Source organism: Dendropsophus ebraccatus, chromosome 8 (assembly GCF_027789765.1).
Source record: "Dendropsophus ebraccatus isolate aDenEbr1 chromosome 8, aDenEbr1.pat, whole genome shotgun sequence".
Taxonomy (NCBI): Eukaryota; Metazoa; Chordata; class Amphibia; order Anura; family Hylidae; genus Dendropsophus; species Dendropsophus ebraccatus.
Genome location: NC_091461.1, coordinates 75,368,067 through 75,388,842, shown reverse-complemented (window position 1 = coordinate 75,388,842; position 20,776 = coordinate 75,368,067). Strand labels below are relative to the sequence as shown.

Sequence of the window (20,776 nt, the reverse complement as noted above, 5' to 3'; positions counted from 1 at the left end):
TATACAGACTCGGAGTTGGGCAGTTTCTTTACTTAAAAAAAAAATAGAATTCCCTCAGCTCCTCGCAAGTTAATTGGTCTAATTAGATAGTAGGCAGGAGAAAAATAAGACGTGTCATCGGATTAGCATCTTAGCATCTGTTACCTCCCCCTGCATAGAGAGTCCTTACATTGTCCTGAATGGCACCAACCACTGCAGAGCTTTAAAATAAAATTATAGCAAACCACAAGGAAAGAAAGTGACAGGTCTTGCCCTTGGCGATGAAGTATGTCTGGCACTTTACAACATCTTCTCTTTTGTCTCTGCTTCATGTTTGCCTAGCAGGTAAGTGAAATTACCTTATTTCCAACATGTGAAAGAAAACCAGACGCTGACAGAACAGGAAAGCTAATCTGTCTTTGTCGACCCAGCACATGGGAGGGGATTTAGCTTGTTAGGATTGAGGGGCCTATACTACGGGTCAGTTTGTTTTGCTATTGGGTTTATAGAGAATTCATTGTGAAGGTAGTATCAGTATGCAATGCCGGACATATAGGGTTGTTGTTATTAGGCTGCAGGGCAACTACAGGAGAGACTTTCAGCTGTGGCTTATAATTTCTGATTATACTATAAGATATTCATGTACTAACACAAATTGCTTTCTATACTTTGCTGTTGTTACTTTGCCTGGCATTTGCTTGGTGCTTTCTCATATATATTTTCAGCACTGCACAAATGGGGTTAAATCATTTTCACTTTTAAGGAATTACCCACACAGTGTTAAGAAGCAATGTTGTTAATATATTATGTCCACCCCTTCTCTGCTATTTAACACATTGTAGGCTTTCTGTCTCATAGACTTTTTCCAAATAGGGTAAATATGGGTTGCATACTTATATATAGTGGGTACATACTGTACATATATAGTATTTTAATAATGATAAACACACAGTATATTGTCCTCATCACTTCTAAGATAGCCTCATCAACTTTAGCACGAAGAGCACAAAGAGGCCGAGAGGACAGGGTCTCTCTTTATACTGATTTATGAGGTCTCTATTTAGTTATTATTACCAATGTAATCTGGTCTTCTGTGGTACATACAAGTAAATCATGTACATCTTTATGTTCTGCAGTGCAAACCAATTATGCTCCCTACTTTTTTGACAATGGATCTGGAAGCACCAATGGGAACATGGCTCTCTTGAGCCTACCTGAAGACACGCCAATTGGTCAGTGCAATCTTTAATCTACTTTCTTGTATCTTTGTCACAATTAGCTAAAGTGAAGCCAATTTACAATGTATAATACTGTTGTGAAAATAGAGGCTTCTTGTTACTGAATGGCACTGAATGCACACACATGTATGTATATGTAATATATATATTATAAGATAGATATATATATATATATATATATATATATATACTGTATATATATATGTATATATATATATATATATATATATATATATTTGTGGCATGGTGGGACTGTAAGAGGCAGTTCTATGCCTCTGGGGTGGGAATTGGAGTTAAGGTGAAGCTCCTGGTCCAGATACTCCACTCCAGTCCAAGAGCTAATGAGGCTCTGAAACCACCTGGTGGAGCTCTATTAGAGACTCCAGAGCTTTCCAGGTGATGGCTCCCAGGTGAAGACTCCCAGGGTGGGAGAACACAGGCAGCGCTAGGCCTGTGGGAGCTGCAGACAAGTCTGGGTGAGACCAGTGTACCTGGTCAAGTGGAGCAGTAGGCTCAGAAAGTCAGCTAGGGAAGCTGCAATGTGTAGTCAGTGGCTAGACAGCCCAGGTTTTATTTTATTGGCAGTGTTGCCTATGTCTTGTGTTATTTGAATGGATAAATACAGCTGACTGAGGTCAGTATAAAGCATACAGCACTGACTGGACTGCAATTTGTGATGTGCCAACCGTCTCAGGCCCAGGAGATGGCGATCCCAGCAAGTGAGTAACCCCCAGATTGTCACTATATATATATATATATATATATATATATCTTTACCTAGAAAGCTCAAAGCAATTTGGCCCTGCACTCGGCATGTTACAGCTTTGTACAGTGTTTATAGTTTTTAATAGAATGGTTTTATGAGATACATTCAAGTTTGGTTTTGATTTCAATATATGCAACATAGAAGATACTTATATAAATACACTGGTTGGTATATTGAATGGCATACTGTACATTGACATCCATTATCCATATAGTTGCACCATAAAATAAATGTATACTTTGAGGTGTACTTTTTATGTAGCTGTCTATTTAGAAAAACACAGTCTGCTTCACTTAAAGGGGAACTATCAGTCGGTTAGGCAAATCTAACCTGCTGATAGCTACTTATAGAGCAGGACATGCCGAGGATGAAGGTATGCCTGTTACTGCTCCGTTCAGGGCAGTTAGACATTTGCTCCACAGTCTGGTAAGACCATTAGGAGCACTGGGACACTGTTAGAAGCACCTCTCCGCCCCCCCCCCCCCCCCCCATGACAGGGAGGAGATGACAGGGCAGTGTTCCTAATGGAGCAAATGCCTAACTGCACCAGAACGCCACCAGTATGAAGGTATGTCTCTTGCACAATAGGTTGCTATCAGCGGATTAGATTCCCCTTTAACCTTGAGGCTACTTTCACATGCTGCTGTTTGGTAATTTTTGTTCCTGAGCAATGTTATTGAAATTAGTTAAAAAATGACTTTTTATTACATTTTGTTGATTTTTCCAGCTGTTTTTACCCACTTAGGACCAACAATAATCAACATGCTCCTTTTTTTAACTGCCACTGAAACACTGTGGCCATTTTTTTTAAATCATGTGTGCGCTATTTCTGTAGACATTAAAGTGAATGTGCCACTAGGTACATTGTTTTGCCACTAGGTACATTGTTTTACATGAACAGACTGACATTGGTATGGGGATGCCGGTGCCGCGGTCCATTTCTTGAACTGCCACCTAGTTCCAGCGCACATCGCCATTCTATTCCTGGCATGAAGCACTAAGGGCGGGCCCGCTGCCCACCAGTTTGATGAAACCCCCTCTACTCTGTGATACAGCTCCTTTAGAATCAATGGAGCCTTCTCACAGAGGAATGATTATCACCAGTGCTTCATGTCGGGCTGGTGTTGTTTAGGAAAAGGCCAGGTGCTTTGCGCAAAAATTGGAACCTTTTTCCAAAGTACGCCCTACTCGCCTGATGTGCAGGAAGGGGGTGTGACAAGGTGGGGGGGAGGTTTGGCCTCCTTCCTTGCCTGATTTATCATGATATACACATCCTTGCAGGAATCAATACACCAGCTCTAGAGCGACTGCCGTACAGCAGCTTCAGATCACGCCTCTTAGTATCCGGCATGGGACATGGGGGCAGTGCTTTATGTAAGACTAGATTCCCCCCAATCTGTCCATGTTACACTAGTGTGAAGCCATATTGTAAAAAAAAAATATACCAGGACATTTGTGTAGCCTCCATAAGGTAAATGAGAAGGAGCATTTCCCAGTCTAAGCATTAAAAATAGTATTATTACCTGTTGTACCCCAGAGGTAAAAATAATTCTGAACCAGGTTTAGGCTTTTGTTTATTCTATTAAAGCAATTTTGTACCCACAATCTGACCCCCCCAAACCACTTGTACCTTCTTATAGCTGCTTTTACTCCAAGATCTGTCCTGGGGTCTGTTCTTCAGGTGATGCAGTTATTGTCATAAAAACAACTTTTAATCCTGCAGCGCTGTGTCTAACGGTCGGGGCTTACATTTGTATATGCATTAGGCTGGCACACCCTCTCTGTCCTTCCTCCCCACCCTCCTCATCATTAGGAATTCTCCAGGCAGATTGCTTCCTATTCCCCACCTGTGTGTATAACGAACATGGGCTGGATCGTTAATACACCTGTGCAAAGCTCAAACAGCAGTAAATGTTCCTGGATCATTCCTAATGATGAGGAGGGTGGGGAGGAAGGACTGAGAGGTTGAGAGGATTGTGGGTACAGAGTCGCTTTAAAGGTATCACACAGGAACACAGCAGATTAGTCTGATAAACTGGGAGAACATTCCTGTGACAGGTGGCCTGATGGCCATCTTGGTTATGACTAGAGATGAGCATAACTCAAGCATGCTCGAGTCCCATCTTTTAGCATTTATATATTGGTGGCTGAAGTAGTTGGATGCCGCCCTGGGATATCCTGGAAAACATGGATTCAGGCACCAGTATTCAAATCTCTAGTTGTTACCCATTTTGCCAGAAACACTACAAAGCAAAACTTTAAGGGTGCGTTCACACGTACAAGATCTGAAGCAGATCTGCAACAGATTTGAATCTGTAGCAGATGCGCAGAAGATCTGCAGCAGATCCGCAGTAGATCTGCAACAGATTTGATGGCTCAGATTGGAATTGCTTTGAAGCTGCAACTTCAAATCTGTGCCATCTAATCTGCTGCAGTTCCTGTGCGTGTGAACGTACCCTAAGGACATGTTCACATGTTGTATAAGACCGGCCGGCTAGTCTCAGAAAAGATTGTCAAGGACTGTACTGCAGTACCAGTCAGATAATCTTTAGTGCTGCTGGATTCTAAAGCGGTTGCATCCGTGCGCACCCGCATCAGAATTCTCCACTGCTCACAATGAACCGTGCGGCCGGAGCCCCACACTCCATTGTGTGAACTGACATGTCAGTTTCTTGCGGCGTCGCTAGGGTTCCCAGCCGGAGTGTATACTATGGGAGGCATTTATTAAGTCCGGCGTTTTTTACGCCGGACTTAAAAATGCCCCCGCAGCTCCGGCGGTACGGGGATTTATGTAGAGGCGGACTGCCTGTACATAAATCCTGTGCGCGCCGGTGCGCACCGCCGAAAACCTACGCCAGCTGAGGACTGGAGTAGGTTTTCGGCGTACATTTGGGCCCTCCGTTGGGCCCTCCGTTCCGCCCACTTCCCGCCTACTTTCCGCCCCCTTTCCGCCCCCTGGCGTACTCGGCGGAAAGTGCCGATTTGCGATTATTTTATTCGCAAATCGGCCATTTGCGTATAAAATAATACGCAAATCGGCACTTTCCGCCAAAAATCATCCGTCCGCCGGATGATACATGTGGCCCTATGTGTATACACTCCAGACGGGATTCCATCAGCCTTCAGCACAACGTAAGTTCCGTACTAATCACAGCCGTTGCAACAATGGCCGTGATTAATACGGAACTTACCTTGTGTGAACATGGCTTAAGGGTGCATTCACATGTACAGGATCTGCAGCAGATCTGCAGCAGATTTGATGATGCACATTTGATGCTGTGTTTTGTTATTTAGATCAAATCGGCTGGCGATCTGCTGCAGATCTGCAGCATAAAATCCCCTGCGATACGGTGTGTGTAAAGCTACCCTTATACAATAAAATTAGATTTACTGGTGATTTCCTTATTTACAGGGCTAACGCTCTGTAAATGTAATATGATTGTAGTATAGGGAACACACATCTATATGTATATGCAAACACATATAGGGAATGCTTCATCTGAGATGTCCATAAATTCACAAATATACACTGATAAGTATCACAGATCCGGGATGCGCCTTCAGGCACAGAATGAAATTAGATGTGTTGTATAATGCACTTTACAGCTTTAACTGCCTACACTGTGGAAGGGTTACTTTTTATATATTCATGGATTCAATACCGAGATTTTCTTTTCTATATATGTGAAAAACTGTACTTCAGAAAAAAATTAGACGTGTTATATACTGCACTTTACAGCTTTAACTGTTTACAGTGTGGAATGGTTACCTCTTTTATATTCATTGATTCAGTACTGACATTTTTTTTCTATATATGTGAAAAACTGTAGGTTGGATATTTTACTATTTCATTTCGATATGAGCTAGTTTGTATGCACCTTTGTATGGCAGTGACTCAGAAAGAGGATAGAAGGAAGCGGGAGGTTTTCCATTGACTTCCATTATATAATAGAGACGGATTAAAACGGATGCGTTTTTTTTAGCGTACAGAAAAGTAGTGTTGACGCACATTTAAAAAGAACGCATCTTTTTCTATCTGTTTTTTTATATAATGTAAATCAATGGAAAACGGATCCAAACAGATGACACACAATTGCATCCGTTTTTTGCATCAGTTTTTTCCATAAAACGTATACGTTAAATAGATTGCATAAACGCAGTGTGAACCTAGCCTAAGTAAGAAACAAGCCAGGAGCAGACATTTTTCTTTATTTACTCCAAAGGCAACGGGGGAATAAATGAAAACTGTCTGTGCTTTGATTTTTCAATGTATTTTATCTGAAGTTTAATGAAAAGTGAATTGATTTTTGTAATGGCTATGATCTATGGGTTTTTCTTTGGTATAAATTGTTAAGATGGATAGTGAAGGACAATAGATAGATAATGCACTAGCAAATATATGTGACTTACTGATTTTTGTCCTCTGGAACTGTTGTATATAATTGCTGCACTTTTTGTCCATTTAAAGTATGCTAAATAAACCAAACCTTAGGCAGAGCCCCTTGAAGGAAGCTCCAACACAGATGTGAACCTAGCCTAAGCAACTTACTCATAGGGCCATTTTACACATTTTACTAAGCAATGTAAACTAGCACTGATCTGCTAGATTGTTGCTCATTTACAGAGCCTATTAAATGTCTCAAGGCTGCACGGACATCATTAGCAATGTCTGTGCAGCCCTTGCCTATAGTGTAAATAATAAAGTATATACATCTCCACACTCCCCTATGCTTCTGCTCACTCCCCTGTATCTTCCTGGCTTCTGCCTGCTGTCCGCAGATGCCGGTTGAACTTCAGAGACGGTCTCTGAAGTGATAGGCCGCTCATCCAATCACTGGCCGCGGATGTCTAAGTCAATGATTTGATGAGCAGTCTGTCACTTCAGAGAACGTCTCTGAAGTTCCACTTCAGTCTCTGCTCTAAGCTGCTGGCTCATCTTAAACAATCTGGTCAACTTTTTTCCCTCTCACAACTGTCCCTCCAATGTATTCTCTCTGGCTCAGCAGCAAGTAGAACCCCTTTTTCAGGCCTGACTTTAGTACAGGAATATCTGCTCTTCTCTACTCAGCACAGCATGGCACACACTTCCCCTAGCATGTGGGAGCACTCTGGTCCCTGCTCCAACCAGCCCTGCACTATGGCACCCAGGAATGGGAAACCCTTGACACTATGCGGTGAACCCACAACAAACAATACAAATTGTACTATGTACACACAGGTAGATTCCTAACACCCAGCTATGACAAGGACTGATAGATAACATAGTACAGCCAAAAGCAGAGGGTATAGCTGTAGGGGTACAGTAAGCTTAGACCTAACCCCAGCCCATTGTCCCTGCTTACTTGAACAATGTGCTGTAGTGGCAGCCCCAACTGGGTAATCATGCCTACTCTGATTAGTGGTGCGGGCAGTCAGGGAGGAAAATCCAAGGCTACAGTGAAAGTCCAACTAGGAAAGAATGTCAGGGGCGAAATTAGCAAACAGGGACAAAACCAGATACTAGCCAAGAGTCAAACACCAGGAAAATTGTTTCAAACCAAAATAGAAATACCTTATACAGAGTCACAACTAATAGGTAGCATTTAAACAGAATCACAATCCAATATGAAGGGACAAAAGCAGCAAAGTCATACACAGGAAAACAGCGGAGCTGAGGGCATATGACTCAATTTAAAGGAGAACTCCAAGTAAAAGGTAAAAAAAAAACTGCTGCAGAAGCATATAGCATTGCTTACCTCTCTAACCAAGTTTTTAAACTGCCAAAAATCCATTTGTTTTGGGGGGCTTCGTTCTGTATTGTGTGGCTGTACTTCCTGGTTTATCAGCTGTACACAGTACTGCAGGTTCCAGAATGCAATGCTTTCCCTCACCTGTTCATCTCAGTCCTCCATCCTGCCTATTCCACACCCTAAACTGTTGCAGAACATCTAGGCTGTGTTCAGGGCCGTTTCTGCCATGAGGCGGAATGAGTATTCCGCCTCAGGCGGCAGATATTGCGCCCCTGCAGGGGGCGGCAAGATCTTCACCGCTATCATTTTAGTTAAGTTTAACTTAGCTAAAATGACAGCAGCAGTCGCAGCCCCACCACACATCTTGCCGCCCGCACTCCTCGGCATCCCCACGCACTGCCGGGTTCCCTGTCCGACGTCACCTGGAGTGTTGCCCTGCGCTCTGGTAAGTGCCGGGACACTGCTATCACACAGCAATGTCCCGGCACCTATCACCGCCGCTGCTCTCTCTTTCCTTCTCCCAGTAGCAGCTCAGCAGCGTTCAGTGCAAGGGACAGGAGACGCTGCTGGGGAAAGAAAAGAGACAGCGCAGCGACTAGCACGGGGCTATCTCCCCTCTTCCCCTGCAATCCGCGCCGACAGTGATGGCCCCCATAGCCGCCCAGGAATCCACACCGGCAGCTGCAGGCCCCCAACAACCCTGCACCCTCCCTCCGCATATGACCCGCCACCCACCCCCACCCCCCCCGTACCACCACCAGAACCACCACACAGCAACGGGCCGGCACTCTGGCAACCACAGACTCCGCTTTCTGGTAGGTTCCCGGGGGGGGGGGGGGGGTGATTGTCTGTTCAGCGGAGGGTGGCTGTAGCCCAGGTTTGCCTCAGGCGGCAAAAAGCCTGGAAATGGCCCTGGCTGTGTTCACACATTGCAGTTTCATTGTGTTACTGAATTGATTGCAGTGCTTTATCATTTTATTGTGATCCCCCCTCAGCACACCGTTACTACCTGTAACACAGATATTGCAATAAAGTAAAGAACTTTTTGAATCTAATTTATTTATTTTTTCTTCTCATCTCCGCGTACATATTATGATCAAGAATCTTTTATCTTTGAAGTTGAGCACCACAATAAGGACAATATTATGTTACATGGGATATACTGTTTATGCCTAGTTTTTGCAGACTTTTGCACAATTGGTGAAGTTGCAGCAGCTGCTTCTGTCACTCCTTGCCTGCTCAGGTGTAAGCTAGATGGGCCAGAATCTTGTCTCTTGGAGACAAGAAACAAGATCCTGTGACATCACGCCCTGCCCCCGTCTGCATCATCAGCCTGTGCTCAGCAAGCAAACTCAATGTGAGACAGAGGCATGTAATCTCTGTCTCCTGAGGGAGGAGAGCAGAGGGAGCAGGAGACAAAGTGGATTGGCACTGAGGCCAGTTTTCTTTACTTCCTGGATGTCATCTATGACATCTATATAAATTTTAATCAACTTTTAATAGAAAATAATTTTCCCTATCCGGAGTTCCCCTTCAAATCTCCCTTTTGCTGTAAGGTAACCAATAATCAGTGCTATAATCCATAGAGCTGCAAACAGATATACCTTGTGTGAGATTTATCCAATGAGCCAGTTGTTAAAATAACAGTCAAGTTTACCAATCAGGAAGAAACAAGATCCCATCAGTTCTCCAAGCTCTGTATTCAAATTCATTAACTTTCTTAGTATCTGTACAGTATACTAGCTGACCGGGAGATGCAATGGAGTTACCAGCTCCCTACTCTGTTGTCTCTTTTCCTGTAATGCAGGCAGTGCATTACTTAGTGACACCACCTTTTGCAGCCAGGACTGGCTGAATATCCATTCTTGTTCTTATAAGACTGCGGGCCCCAGCACTGGAACCGGGAAGGTAAGTGGACATCTTTGCTTTCATCCTCCCCGGACATAGTGAAAAAAGGCCTCCCGCACCGAATACCCCTTTAACAATTTTAGATTGATTGTGTTTACATTTCTGTTTTAGCGAGAGATATGGGAATGATATCACTTTTAATAATACTTCATAAGACTGGATCAGTAAACACATCCTACAAGCCATGTATCTTGAGGGCTAATGGAAATATCCAGTTGGTTTTTGAGAATTTAACACTGTGCAAGAATAGAGAAATATTGCTTCTCTTTGCACAAACTTATTATACAGTATTATGGCAATTCTTCATTGATATGTGATGCAATCTACAGTACACATTTGAGTACAGTACACTACACTACTGTGCTGCTGTAATGCAGAGGTAAGTGGTAGGGTTGTTATTATCAGGGAGTACGCTCAGCTTGGAGGGTCAGGAGAGGGGCAAGGCACAACGCGGAGTGTATATTAGCACCATAACATTTTTAGAATATGTCTACATGGACAAAGGCTGCCCTGAAAAAGCAGCCTCATACAGAAGCAGTGTGAGATCTGCTTGTGAGAATTTGCAGAGCTGATTTTGTTGTGGTTTTCATGTTGCTTTTCATGTGTTTTATTAAGCTCTCAATGATTCCAGTGGGACACTTCGTGTCGAATTGAAGTGATGATGCAATCACCAATATCAGGAACGGCTTTGTGAAACATAGTCTTTCCCGACATTATTTACTTAGTGTCACTGTCGTTTAAAATATTTTTGCAGAAATCAATAGTACAGTTGATTTTGAGAAACTTTGTAATTGGTTTTGTTAGCCAAAAAATGCATTTTTATCATGAAAAAGCAGTTTGAAGCTCTCCCCCCGATTTCATGGTTCTCTTATGAAGAGGGGAAGGGTTGAGGGAGATGAGGCACCAAAACAGGACAACAAAGAGTTAATTTACAGCTACATCCCCGGCTATCTCCTCGACTGATGTAATAGAGTTGAGATTTCCTGATAATGAGCATTGAATAGGGGGGTGGGGGCGCTGGGGAAAGTCTTTTTTAATGCAGATAATGGCATATTTGCCTAATAAACCCAATTACAAAGTTTCTTAAAATTGCCTGTACTATTGACTTCTGCAAAAAAAAAAAAATGACAGTGACACTTTAAACATCAGAGTGATCTGTCAAGTTTAGTACTTACAGTTATTAAACAGATACCAAGAAATGTTCAAAACAGATATAGGTCCCTTATAAACAGAAAGACCTACTGGATATACCGTTTGTCATCTCTGGTGCCCAATGGGATAACTGCGTGTATTGATAGTATTAAGTAACTTCTGTTTTTTTGTTAATCCATACTTTTTTTTAATACATGTGGAATCGTGCCAATTCATTATTTACAGTCACATGAAAAAGTTTGGGCACCCCTATTAATCTTAATCATTTTTAGTTATCAAAATTTGGGTTTTTGGAACAGCTATTTAAGTTTGATATATCTAATAACTGATGGACACAGTAATATTTTAGGATTCAAATGAGGTTTATTGTACTAACAGAAAATGTGCAATATGCATTCAAACAAAATTTGACAGGTGCAAAAGTATGGGCACCTCAACAGAAAAGTAGCATTAATATTTAGTAGATCCTCCTTTTGCAAAAATCACAGCCTCTAGTCGCTTCCTGTAGGTCAGAACGAGTTCCTGGATGGCGGATGAAGTTTTTTTTGACCATTCCTATTTACAAAATAATTCCAGTTCAGTTAAGTTTGATGGTCACTGAGCATGGAAAGCCCGCTTCAAATCATCCCACAGATGTTCAATGATATTCAGGTCTAAGGACTGGGATGGCCATTCCAGAACATTGTAATTGTTCCTCTGCATGACTGCCTGAGTAGATTTGTAGCAGTGTTTTGGATCATTGACTTGCTGAAATTTCCATTTCCCGCCGTTACTTCAACTTCCTCACTGATTCTTGAACATTATTCTCAAGAATCTGCTGATACTGAGTGGAATCCATGCGACCCTCAACTTTAACAAGATTCCCGGTGCCGGCATTGACCCCACAGCCCCAAAGCATGATGGAACCTCCACCAAATTTTACAGTGGGTAGCAAGTGTTTTTCTGGGAATGCTGTGTTTTTTTGCCACCATGCCATCATACCACCATGCCACCTTTTTGTATAACCAAACAACTCAATCTTTGTTTCATCAGTCCACAGGACCTTCTTCCAAAATGACACTGGCTTGTCCAAATGTGCTTTTGCATCCCTAAGGTGACTCTGTGTGTGGCACGCTTGCAGAAACGGCTTCTTTGGCATCACTCTTCCATACAGCTTCTCCTTGTGCAACGTGCGCTGTATTGTTGACCGATGCACAGTGACACCCTCTGCAGCAAGATAATGCTGCAGGTCTTTGGAGGTGGTCTGTGGATTGTCCTTGGCTGTTCTCACCATTCTTCTTCTCCGCCTTTCGGATATTTTTCTTGGCCTGCCACTTCTGGGCCTAACAAGAACTGTCCCTGTGGTCTTCCATTTCCTTACTATGTTACTCACAGTGGAAACTTTTGTATCCTTTCCCTGAACAACTATGTTGAACAATCTTGGTTTTTAGATCCTTTGAGAGTTGTTTTGAGGAGCCCATGATGCCACTCTTCAGAGGAGATTCAAATAGGAGAACAACGTGCAAGTGGCCATCTTAAATACCTGTTCTCATGATTGAATACACCTGGCTATGAAGTTCAAAGCTCAAGGAGCTTACCAAAGCATTTTAGTGCTTCAGTAAGTCAGTAAAAAGTAGTTAGGAGTATTCAAATCAAGAAAATGATAATGGGTACCCATACTTTTGCACCTGTCAAATTTTGTTTGAATGCATATTGCACATTTTCTGTAAGTACAATAAACCTAATTTCAATCCTGAAATATTACTGTGTCCATCAGTTATTAGATATATCAAACTCAAAAAGCTGTTGCAAAAACCCAAATTTTGATAACTAAAAATTATTAAGATTAATAGGGGTGCCCAAACTTTTTCATATGACTGTACCTGTTCTGTGTTTGTTTTTTGCTATTTTGGTCCATATATGTTTTGGTACCTGCCTAGTTGTGATGTCATTTTCGCTTGTTACATTTAAATATTGCCATGCTTATTTGTTCATTAAAGCGGATGTAGCATCAGGTACTGTACATTGCTTTAAGATTTTTACATGAATAGACTGGAGCCGGTGCAGGGATGCCGCTGCTGCAGTTTTTCTATTGATCTGCAGCCTGGTTGAATCTAATGGAGACGTGTCACAGAGGGGAGGGGGTTTTGTCACACTGGGGGCGGGTGGGCCTCTGGTGCTTCAGGCTGGGCCGGTGCCTGGGAATAGTCTGGCGCTGCGTGCAGGAAACGAGCTGCGGTTCAAAAAAAGGACTGCAGCACTGGTATCGCTGCACCGGGACCAGTAAAAATGTATCTATGTAATAATCTTAAACCGATGTACCTGATGGTACATTCGCTTCAAGCATCTGATAGAGTAAGTGGTCCAGTCTGGAAACGTGTTATGTTTAGTCCTGTATGTTTTTACTGTTAAGTAAGATTTTTATACCTTACTACTCTGGAGTAGCTGCACCTGAAATACCTGCTTGATTTTGGGAGAGGAGGTCTGCATCTCATGGTGATGATGACATGCCATCAACCAATTACTGACATATGAAACAGAAACTCAGAATGACCATTCCATGTGTCATACAGCACCCCCTCAGGCTTATACCAGACATAACATAGTGTACCAGTTTTGGAATGTTTTATTAATTTTGCTGCGTAAATAAATTGGGGTTATGGGAGATGGGGAGACAATTAGGTCATTTTCTGAATAAAGCATTTTGTAAATGGAAAAAGTTGTTATTTTCTATAATATATTCATAAAAACTGATTGATTGATTGATTGATTGATTAAAAAAAAGCAGCAATAAGGAGTTATTGGAATCACCTTATATGTATGAATCTAATGATGATCTATGTCAGTGATTGCAGTAGTACAGTGAACGGAAAGGAAGGTTTGTTTCTTTTGCAAAAAACAAACAAAAAAACAACAAGATCCACCCGGATTATGTTGTTAACAGAAAAGAAAAAGAACCATTTTTGTCCTGTTGCAATCTGTATTAATGTTATATTTTGCCCAACAAAAAGATATCAACATGTTTTTACAGTATGATATTACACAATGATTGTATTTTTTATCACTTATTTTTGTGTATTTTTTTTTAATCTACTGATACATTTTCTTTGTTTTCAATCCAGGCACCCACATCTACACATTGAATGGCACAGATCCTGAAGGCTATCCAGTAATATACGGTTTATCTTTTGAACCTGGATCAAAACGCTACTTTTCTATAGATCCTATCTATGGAAACGTCACAGTGATTGAAGAGCTAGACCGGGAGGTAACTTTCTGGAATAATAAATTGCAAACAATAGAGAATGTCTTTGGATATATGCAGCTTTTTCCTGTTACCAACACTGTTTGCCTGATCTTACATTAACATTCCCATGATCAGAGCAAATGTACTTCAGTAGTATAACTTCAGGATCAGACCATACATACAGGAATTAGTTATTCTTTGAAAAGAATGACTATTATTATTATTATTATATTTCTTTTTGTTACTTACAGAAACAAGATGAGATTGAGGCAATTGTCAGCATATCAGATGGAATAAACAAGGTGGGTCTATAGACATGATACGTATGAATAAAGGGACTATTTAACTTTTGAAAAATTAAATATGATAATAATAAATATGCATATTCTTCAGTATGTAAATAAGTTCCCAATGTCCACTTCTCACCTTTTGCAGGAGAGCAAGAGGAGTTTTTTTTTACATGGGCTGCTGCTATAAAGCCCACCCTCCATCACTAGTCACTTCATTATGCCACCCCCTTGCACTACAGCTGGGTTCACACCACAATTGTGCCTTTCATGCAATGTGTACATCAGCAACTTGTCAAAATAGGACGGCAACATATAAAAACTTTCACTGACCTCATGCGCCAAACATAGTCAGTTAGTATCATTGGGTAATTTCCTACATGTATACGTATTTGTTCGGACTCAAATGTTTGGTCTGTTAGACTTTTGTGCACAAAAACATACATGGGGAAAGGACCCAAACCTAGTCACAAGCTGACTGTGTTTAGGCCATTGAAGTTAGTGGGGCCCATGTCTGTTTGTACTTCTGTACTTTGTCATGCCATTTTGACAGGTTGCTAATGTATGTGATCGATGGAAGGCATAATTGGGATGTGAACTCACCCTAATCCCTTAATTCCCTCCCATTGTAGCTCCTCCCTCTATAGCTGTGCAGGGAGCATTCACCACCTGAAGGAAAGAGGACCATGTGACCACAATACAAAACACCATTGCATCAGAAAGTAATAGCATAGGACTGGTGGTCATGTGACCCATAAAGCTATCTTACAGTGTGTGTGTATACATACAGTGTATATCAATGATTGAAGCTAAGAAAAATCTTAAAGTGCCTATGGTATTTTTATGTTTATGGATCTCATTGCAGGTATCTGAAAGAGTCCGAGTTCTGGTAACAGACGCCAATGATGAGAGCCCAGAGTTCCTGAATACACCTTATATTGTGAATGTGCCTGAGGTACATAAAGTTAAGCACTGTCCATAGCTTTACAATTGGGATGGAGGTATCCGCACCATAGTTATCATTATGAATCCACTGGATTCATCAGCAGATTGTTGCCTCCGTCTACAGTGGCAGTCACCACTGATGGGGCAGGGGGAGGTGGTGCTAAACACTGGCTGAGGGGCGGTCCTGAGGATTTTTACCCACACTGATTCCATTGCCAGTAATGTATTTTTTGTTTTCTAGGACACTCCCTCTGAAAGCAGCATATTCCAGGTAGAGGCCGTAGACAGAGACACAGGTTCTGGTGGCAGTATTACATACTTAGTACAGGTAAGTTACCTTTTTCATAACATATGTTTTATGTTTACTTATTGAGCACATTTTGACATGTTATTGTCCTTTAATTTATAATGTCATAATTTATATAAAAATGTCTTGGAACAAATGTATGCCGTGTACAAAACATTTATTCTCTTTACATAGTATATTTTCATAATTTATTATACAGAAATTTGACTACTATCTATTTTTTATGCTTCTAAAAATTATAAACTAGCAGAACTCTTTGTAAAACTTTATAACTCCTGTTCCTGAGCCAGCAAAACATGTCCCTATATAGTTAAACCGCATTTTAACAATTTCCCAAACCCTTCATTGACGTCATATATACTTTTACAGTTTTTCTAACAAATTATCTGTATGTCTGGTAGTATAGACAGTCCCTTCTTTACACGAAAGTGGAAAGCCTGATAATCCAAAACATTAAAATCAATATAGCTTGCTTGTGCCACCAAAACAGCTCTGAACATTGAAGCATGGACTCCACAAGATCACTGAAGTTGTCTTGTGATGTCTAATTGGCCACCTAGGCGGGCACCACTTATCCATAGAAATAAAAGGTACTCGAGTGCTAGTCCCTAGGTCCAGAAACTAAACCAATATAAACCACAAAGAAAGGAACTAGAGAAATGGACTGCACCTCAAGAGCAATAAAGAAAAATGATACACACCCTTGCACTTTATGCATATATTTCTTAGCACTTTACTTGTATATGTTGCACATATGGAATTTCATAGATTTACTGTGGACACAGGTCACTTTACTATTTATACTTTTTATTTGGTTGGATTCACTAGTGTGTAACCTATGCTATTATTGTTTATTTTGTATATTGTCTGTATTATTGGTTATTTAAGCTCCCTGGAAATTATATATATTTTTCTAGGAGTTTGTATGGTACACATTGAACCTTATATGGCTCTGTGTTGTTTTCTGTTTTGCAAGTTTTTAACTGATTTTATACGGTCTGTCTATGTTTGTTGGTTGTGTTAAATAAATAAATATTGTTATCATTTTTCTATATTGCTCTTGAGGTGCAGTCCATTTCTCTACTTCCTTTCTTCGTGGTTTATATTGTCTTGTGATGTCTAGCTCCAAGATGGTAACAGCAAGTCCTAAGTCCTGTAAGTTGCAAGATAGGACCTCCATTGAATGCTTTTAAGGGCTTGGCCACTTTATAGTAAAATCCTTTACAGTATTAGTAACTGTTCTCATTATTCTTACTGACAGCAGCTCCCTGTGTACCCCATAGAGCTAAAATCAGACTCCCCTCTTCCAGGTTGTGCTGTCCTGCTCTGTGGTGATTTTGTCATAAGATGGCTGACATGGAGGAGCATGTGACCATGCCCCACCCCAAGTGTTCACCACTAAGCCTGAATATGCTTATGGAGGACACTGGGGGTGGGGTATGGTCACATGCTCCTCCATGTCGGCCATCCTTTGGACAAATTCACCACAGAGCAGGACAGCACAACCTGGATGAGGGGGAGTTTGATTTTAGCTCTATGAGGAACACAGGGAGCTGCTCTCAGTATATACAGTGAGTACACTTACTAATACTGTACACTGAACAATTTTACTATAAAGTGGCCAAACCTTAATTTTTCAGCACCTGAAACTATTTAAATGTTTCAATTCCTGAACAATTTTCTCGTATTATCCTGCTGAATGAGGCCACTGGCTTTTGGAGATTCCATTATATTAAGAAATAAAACATACCTCCCAAAGTGTATGCCACATAAACAAAATTGGGTTTGAAGATCTGTAGTAAAAAACTGTGTGTTACCATACTATATGTACAGTACTATCTGATTACATCAGTTATTTATGCCAACAAAATAGTATACTGTACTGGTTCTCTGTGGTTCTGTAAGCCATGTGAAAACGGCTTTCAGAAATACAGTCATTTAGAATTTGTATTGCAGTAGACTTCAAAATGTAACTCAAAAAGAAAAGCCTATGTTTTTCACTTTGGATATATCTTGCTCGTAGATTTTTCTTTTCTTTTTTTTTTGTGAGAGAGAGACAGAACTGTAGTTAAGCAGCTTGTAGCAAGGAAGATTAAGACTTCTTAATTGTACTTACTGTAAATGAAACAGTGCGCTATGTAGTTATTTTCAGCCGTGGTGTCCTGAGCAAATACAACACTCTAAAAAAAGATTATTGATGACATGTATAACACCTTTATTTTCAGAACTCACATAGCGCTAAATTCACAGTGGATCGTCATAGTGGTGTTCTTCGTATCAAAGCTGGGGTGTCATTGGACTTTGAAAAATCAAGGACACATTTTGTCACAGTCCTTGCTAAGGTAAGTACTGTACAATATTTTATAAGCACTGTTAAAATACTGTTTTTATTACACAAATGCCTATTATTGCTCAAAGTCAACTAATGCTGAGCACTTAGGGCATTGATATGTACCCCAGTAAAAGGGTGCCAGTAAAAGGGTGACATTTTTCACTCATTATCCTTAGATTAGGTATGACTGTACTTTTCTGCTTTTCTCACCTAGATTTTCAAGTTATTTTTTAAAACTTGTTTTTGTTTTGTAACTGTAATTTTTATTTCACTTTTAGTACATTGTTATGGGGGCTACATCTTTTTTTATATCATTTTTTATTTAAAATGTTCAAATATTACTGAAACTCCTAGTGGAACAGACAATGACAATAGTTCAAGGTAGTATTAGCCAAATATCGTATGTCATACAATAATAAACATACATACAATCGAATAAATATAAAGCAAGAAACAAGTGCAGTGTCCCAGAACAGGCCCTCTTATCCTCACACTTTTATTATAACCAGTTCTGTTCTGGAAAGCTGTGGTTCACTGCAAACTGCGAGTATTGTGTCACCCCTGTCACCCCTCTCAGTATTCAGGTCTGCTATTCCATTCGTTTCTTGTATGCATATTCAGTTATCAGTGCCTAATGGTATTATGTCGCCTCTAGTGTTCAAGTATGGTACTTCTCATGTATATTTCTCTGTATATGCCTAATGGTGTGATGATGCAAAGGCTGGTGTATCACATGACTGTGCCCTGTTGCCATGGTACCCCCAATGGTCATCGAGCTTTGGCTGGGGATACCATGTGACTTCCTGTTCTACCTCAGTCTATTCCCTACCACAGGGGTGATAGGTTGGGTCTGTCCTCTCTTCCTGCTAAGAGAGAGGCCTGCGTGTGCTCTGCTGCTCCAGCCCACTGGCTGTGTTCCTGTCTCAAGATTCTCATCTGGGTGCCGATTCTTCAGTCATTCCTCTCCTCATCTTCTCTAATCATCAACAGCAAGTATTTCATTCAAGTCTCATTCCACCCAGCATCTCATCTTCAGTTTCACTACTACTCCCATCATTCAGCACGCTACTCTCACAGCCTTTTGTAGCATCACCCATTACTATGTTTTATTCAAGATTGCTTTATTCCCGGTTGCATCCGGAGAGACTGTTGCTACTAGTTACCACCATTACAATAAACATTCAACTACCATTGTTTCTGAACCTTGGCATTGGTGTGATAATTGGTGCCCTGACTAAGGACAACAAAGAATCGCATGCCTAGTCTCCGCTCGGTCAGGAGCCTGGTTTCCAGCTGCGATCCCTCGTGCCTAAACCGTGACAACCATCCAGTTAGCAGCTGCCCCGGTTCCTGCCCGCTATAACCCCCTTTCAGCGGAGTGGCCCCTAGGGGCCCGGGCATCGCACAAGAACAAGATTTAGTAAAGTAATCAGACCACTTGGCCCATTTGGCTTTTACTGAGCTAGAAGTGTTCAATCTAGATGCTATCGCGACTTCCATCTGATAAGTAAAGTTGATTGCAGCAATTATTTCACTTTCTGAGGGAAGTTTGTCACTCTTCCAATTCTTAGCAATACCATTGCCAGTGGCTAGTAATACATGCATAGTAATTACTCTATCAGAAGGGGCCCAGTTCTCCAAGCCTAATCCTAATAGTGCTAGGCCAGGATCCCAGGTGGTCTTTGTACACAGGATACGCTCTACAAGGGAATGTATTTGTCGCCAAAACTGCTGGGGGCTACATCTTAACAGAGCTGTTTTTAATAGCATTTAGTGACATGGTTTAGCAAAACTATCAGGTGGGCCAGTAATAAAGTGCACAAAATTTTCTTTATTTCTTCTTCATTCACAAAATCACAAGAGATGATATCTCAGCCTCCTAGGACTAATGCCAATGCATTTCCAGTGCAAAGGCATCCTTCCTCATGGCTGTTGGAATCCCAGGATTATGGAATTTTATACCTCTGTTTAATGAAAGTGCAGTGGTGTCATTCCATAACAGCCTAATTAACATGCAACCACATTCACACCTAATAACAATGATATTGTAATGGACTGGTCACAAGGAAACAGAACAAGAGACACGGACAGTGGACCCTAAGCTTAGCCCCGCCCACTGTCCCTGCCTACTTGCTACAATCTGCCCTAAACTGCAGTAAGCAACTGGGCGACTGTCCCTGGCCTATGCAAGTGTAACACAAAATGCAGACAAAGACAACACAATAAAATAGAGGAGAGGGAACAGTTGAAGTCGGTAACAAACGGGCAGCACAGTACAAATCAAGGTCATAAGGTCAAGGCTGGTTAGAAATACAAAGCAAAGGTCAGGATAATCACAGAGGATAGCACAAGCAGGCAGAGACAAGGTCAACAACTTGCAATGAGAGGAAGGCTGGCACACACTATATAGGAGACCAGAGGTCCAGTCCAGAAGCTGATTGGACTGGACCCCTAATCCCCTCAGAACACCTCTGGCAAAAGCAACCTGTCAGGGAGAACCGCCAATCAGGATAGCTAAGCAGCAGAGTTATCTAGGTAGTAGCCAAAAGCATCTCAGGCAAGTTCTCTTATATTTCACTTTGCGAGAAGTACAAATATGACATAAAAATTAATCATATTATATTTAGCTAATAATGTAATAGCAACTATCTTCGTAAATTTAACCCTTCTGGAGCAAGAGTAGCTAGCTGGACAATACAATCCAATTGTAGCAAGCCTCATGGACATAGATGACAATAAACAGGGTCTGTCCCCTTGAGATGAATGGGAAACATCAGTAGCGGATTACAACAGGTCCGTTTTGGGCGGTAGCCCTGGGCCTAGAGCTACTGGGGGGCCCATGGCTACCCAAAAGGACTTAGAATTTCAGTGGTGTATTGTCTCTTGGCTACAGTTCTGCCATGATTT

The 20,776-nt window shown here is 41.3% G+C and overlaps 1 protein-coding gene across 1 annotated transcript in view; it reads left to right on the top strand.

The window, feature by feature from the left end:
• Positions 1 to 260: 260 nt before the first annotated feature.
• Positions 261 to 20,776, top strand: part of CDHR1 (cadherin related family member 1) — a 67,001-nt gene continuing 46,485 nt past the window's right edge. Inside the window, exons 1-7 of the mRNA XM_069979222.1 lie at positions 261 to 324; positions 1,116 to 1,211; positions 13,874 to 14,019; positions 14,250 to 14,300; positions 15,151 to 15,240; positions 15,472 to 15,558; positions 17,763 to 17,879. Coding sequence (XP_069835323.1) covers positions 261 to 324; positions 1,116 to 1,211; positions 13,874 to 14,019; positions 14,250 to 14,300; positions 15,151 to 15,240; positions 15,472 to 15,558; positions 17,763 to 17,879 — 651 coding nt within the window. The remainder of the gene's footprint in view (positions 325 to 1,115; positions 1,212 to 13,873; positions 14,020 to 14,249; positions 14,301 to 15,150; positions 15,241 to 15,471; positions 15,559 to 17,762; positions 17,880 to 20,776) is intronic.